The 4,692-nt window shown below is 38.9% G+C and overlaps 1 protein-coding gene across 1 annotated transcript; it reads right to left on the bottom strand.

Annotated features, from left to right (window-relative positions):
- Window positions 1-2,476: 2,476 nt before the first annotated feature.
- Window positions 2,477-4,692, bottom strand: LOC140163449 (neuropeptides capa receptor-like). The gene is made up of 2 exons (XM_072186763.1): window positions 4,392-4,692; window positions 2,477-3,249 (listed from the first exon to the last, which is right to left on the bottom strand). Exons 1-2 carry the CDS (start codon window positions 4,690-4,692, stop codon window positions 2,477-2,479), a joined length of 1,074 nt encoding a protein of 357 aa, XP_072042864.1.

The raw sequence follows: 4,692 nt of genomic DNA, 5'->3' as shown, positions 1-4,692 counted from the left end.
CGCTATAGCCTGCTGCGCGCTGTAGACCAACGCAATATAAAATTAAGAGTTTTGGTCAAATTTTGAGTTCAAAGCGCACGGCCAATTTTCAAAGCGCACGCTAACGACTATCATATCTGTTCAACACGTATTTTCAAGTGTATGAGACCACATCTGGTTTCTTGAGAAAAATTCATTTACGGGAGATATTCATCATTTTCTAACCCAGTGATCCGAAGATTTTCGTCTGATATCAAAATCGTGCATAGCAATTCACGTGTATCGATCCCGTGTATTCATTTTAATGTCTCTGCTGCACCAAATAATTATTAGCCAGGCGATGTCGGTGTGCAATGTACATATATGTACATATGTTAGCAAATAACAAGCAAAAGAGGAGCAGTTTTGGGTGATTTTCGGGAAAATAGGTACATATATGGATGCATAGTAATAAATCGCGTGGCGCAGATTTTGGAATTCTTCACAGGCGTAGTATAAAGGAGGACAGGTTTAGTGCAGTGGTCCTCTCACTCGCTTCTTACCACTGCGGCTCGGGTTCAATTCCCCACGTGAGTTTGGTTGCCGATCCATGCTCGTCCTCGTAGGTTTTTCTCCGGGTGCCCTGAGTTTCCTCCTGCTTCTAAAATCGGAACTCTTTCTATATCCCTGTCTCGTTATATTTGGTTGACATCCCTTTAATTTAGTACACTCTAAGCACTATTGGGATTTGCCTGGTTTCGGCCGAATGTTATAAATAATTCATTCAATCAAATAAACAAATAATTAAATACGGAATCCAAAATTGTGAGGTACAAGCGACAAATATGATGATCCACAATCTAAGATTATATTGTTACCTATTTCTTAAACATTTTCATTTTAAATCAAAATAATGTGTCGATGAGTTAACAGATTTGTTGACTGCGTGGCTGTATTATTGTTTGACGTAGATAGATTGCGTTTTATCAGACAAAGAAGAGCACGAATGGTTCGAGTTGGCACTTCCACATCGAAAGGCTTTGAAAAATGCTTCACGATAAAATGAACTTGTTGTTACATAAACGAATGGATTCACACACGAGTTGATTAAAACTAGGCATCTACCGATGACTAACATGGCACCGTATTGCTCACTTTTGAAAAGTCCCGATCTTCCTTGATGAACCATCATATTATGAATAGACACGATTCGGAACGGTGCCTGACAGAGAAAAAACAAAGTCCCATTGATGATAAGAAGTCGAGCCACCTGGTTACGAACACGTTGACTTTGTTGCTGCTGAGCTGCACTAATCATGCTAATCATCTGAATTGTTGGCTGATGTTGATCGCCGACTAAGAGATTTGATGACAATACACAACACAGTGACATCGCCCCGATATCTTCATGGTAGAAATCGCCATGGTAGGTTGAATCCACAGCCACCCATGCCCATATTATTCGGACCTTATGAGATGCATAATTAGCGAAGTGACCTGACTAAGGCTACTGACAATAGACGGGGTAATTGATTTCTCGCTGTGTGAGCAAGCTTGTATACGACATTGCGGTCAATGGTTATGGTCTCCACTTGAGTGAGTGCCGCTATAGCCTGCTGCGCGCTGTAGACCAACGCAATATAAAATTAAGAGTTTTGGTCAAATTTTGAGTTCAAAGCGCACGGCCAATTTTCAAAGCGCACGCTAACGACTATCATATCTGTTCAACACGTATTTTCAAGTGTATGAGACCACATCTGGTTTCTTGAGAAAAATTCATTTACGGGAGATATTCATCATTTTCTAACCCAGTGATCCGAAGATTTTCGTCTGATATCAAAATCGTGCATAGCAATTCACGTGTATCGATCCCGTGTATTCATTTTAATGTCTCTGCTGCACCAAATAATTATTAGCCAGGCGATGTCGGTGTGCAATGTACATATATGTACATATGTTAGCAAATAACAAGCAAAAGAAGAGCAGTTTTGGGTGATTTTCGGGAAAATAGGTACATATATGGATGCATAGTAATAAATCGCGTGGCGCAGATTTTGGAATTCTTCACAGGCGTAGTATAAAGGAGGACAGGTTTAGTGCAGTGGTCCTCTCACTCGCTTCTTACCACTGCGGCTCGGGTTCAATTCCCCACGTGAGTTTGGTTGCCGATCCATGCTCGTCCTCGTAGGTTTTTCTCCGGGTGCCCTGAGTTTCCTCCTGCTTCTAAAATCGGAACTCTTTCTATATCCCTGTCTCGTTATATTTGGTTGACATCCCTTTAATTTAGTACACTCTAAGCACTATTGGGATTTGCCTGGTTTCGGCCGAATGTTATAAATAATTCATTCAATCAAATAAACAAATAATTAAATACGGAATCCAAAATTGTGAGGTACAAGCGACAAATATGATGATTCCACAATCTAAGATTATATTGTTACCTATTTCTTAAACATTTTCATTTTAAATCAAAATAATGTGTCGATGAGTTAACAGATTTGTTGACTGCGTGGCTGTATTATTGTTTGACGTAGATAGATTGCGTTTTATCAGACAAAGAAGAGCAGGAATGGTTCGAGTTGGCACTTCCACATCGAAAGGCTTTGAAAAATGCTTCACGATAAAATGAACTTGTTGTTACATAAACGAATGGATTCACACACGAGTTGATTAAAACTAGGCATCTACCGATGACTAACATGGCACCGTATTGCTCACTTTTGAAAAGTCCCGATCTTCCATGATGAACCATCATATTATGAATAGACACGATTCGGAACGGTGCCTGACAGAGAAAAAACAAAGTCCCATTGATGATAAGAAGTCGAGCCACCTGGTTACGAACACGTTGACTTTGCTGCTGCTGAGCTGCATTTGTGGCATCATCTGAATTGTTGGTTGATGTTGGTCGCTGACTAAGAGCTTTGATGATGCTACTGTACATGAAGATGTTGGCAACCATAGCAAGGAAAAGAGGAGCAGTTTGGGTGATTTCCGAAAAGAGGTATACATCTGGATGTACCTCTACACAGTGATAAATCGTCTCGGGCAAATTGTGGAATTCTTCACTATCGGGCCATTGGACACAGAATGTTACAAATCCGGAATATCGAGGTGCCACACAAGCGCCAAAGAAGACGCCCATCATCCAGGACGCGACAATGATCTTATTCGTACGAGATTTCCCGGCTACAATTCGATGCTGTAGCGGTCTACAAATTGCGTAATATCTTTCAATTGTCACAAAAGTGATAAGAAATAAGGAAACGAAATAAGTCATCAAGACGGAATGAAATGTACAGGGTGTAACAATAAAATTTGTACAATTGCATTTTGACTTCTCAGGAAAAAACTAAAAGAGTAAGGGCACAAATGTTATATGCAATAGACTCAGTAATATCTTGGCTAAAAGAAGACGTTTAGTTGGTTTCTTTACTAGCTTTGGTTCAAAAGTTATGTCCGATTAATTAAATCGTCCACAAAACGTGTTGGGCCACTTTTGCCATGTTAGCGTATATCAAGTTTGAACCGCGTTGATTGTGCTTATCGTGCATTGGACATCAAAGAACTGACACAAAAGAATTATAAGTGGCGTTTCTTCATATAATTAACATGAACTTAATAATAATATGATATTTCTTTAAAATCTATAAATGAAGTCATGAAATTTCTTTCAAATTATCTTATAAATAAAGTAATTTCTCATATCCCTGAGATATCATTGGTAAAACTAAGAACAGTTTTTGCCCATAAGTACAAAACAATAAAACTTTGACATAAAGTTCAGCTGGGGCAACCACTATTGCCAGCATTTCTGTTAACAAATTCTACATACTTCTCACAATTATTACTTAGCTGTGTGCCTTGAAGGAAGACGTGAGTTTGGAAAATGAGCTATAAACAATCTTATGGTTTCTGCTTGACTCCATGTGCTACCGAATGTCACAACCATAAAAATACACTCTTCCAACGTGAATTGGGGCTGAAGAGTTTGAGCTGCAGCCACGATTGCTAGTAAATGAGATTGTTATGTCAGTGCTTAGTTGTAACTTTCAAAACTGAAGGAGATATTCTATAATGTGATCATTCCTACCACCTCGAATACCCCATTGTTTAGAACTACCTATCATAAGAGCACCGTCCAACTGGTCCATTCAACTCTATTCAGTCACTTTTGTAACACTTAGGCAAAAGTGGCCCAAGCGGTTTTAAGGCTAGGTTACATAATTGGCTATACCTTCACTTGCATACCTACGATTTTATTGGAACAAAGCTTCTCTGGTGGCTAAAGAAATTATCTTGATAGACATATTAATATCAAACCAAAAATTAGGCGGCATACTTGTGTCATTCTATTTTCAAAATTGTACAAATTTTATTGTTACACCCTGTAAGCATGCAACCGAAAAACGAACGGAATCTAACATCATTACGAACTGGAGTTTGGAAATAGGCGTGACAATATATTGTGACTGAGAGAGTCACGAAGATGACGTCGGCAGCTGCAACGTGGGACAAGTAGGTGTTAGTAACAGTTCCCATACTTGGCACCCGGATAACAGTGTAAATAAAAGCAAAGTTAGCAATAAGACATATAAACAATACTGTAGGTAGAACCGCGGAAAAGAAAATATCTTCAAGTGGTGTAAATAAATATTCCTGTGCTACTTCTTCATTGGTTAAATCAAGAAAGTTGTTAAATCTGCAGTTGTCAAGAGTATTGTTGATAGCCAT

Source organism: Amphiura filiformis, chromosome 11 (genome assembly GCF_039555335.1).
Source record: "Amphiura filiformis chromosome 11, Afil_fr2py, whole genome shotgun sequence".
Taxonomy (NCBI): Eukaryota; Metazoa; Echinodermata; class Ophiuroidea; order Amphilepidida; family Amphiuridae; genus Amphiura; species Amphiura filiformis.
Note: the sequence above shows the minus strand (reverse complement) of the source record. Positions and strands in the feature narration are given on the sequence as shown.

Excerpts from the sequence above, each read along its gene's own strand:
- LOC140163449 (XM_072186763.1), bottom strand. The coding sequence starts at position 4,692 with ATGGCTATCAACAATACTCTTGACAACTGCAGATTTAACAACTTTCTT. Across the intron at positions 3,250-4,391 it reads CTATTTCCAAACTCCAGTTC|ATTCCGTCTTGATGACTTAT; the intron begins GTAATGATGTTA and ends CCTGTACATTTC.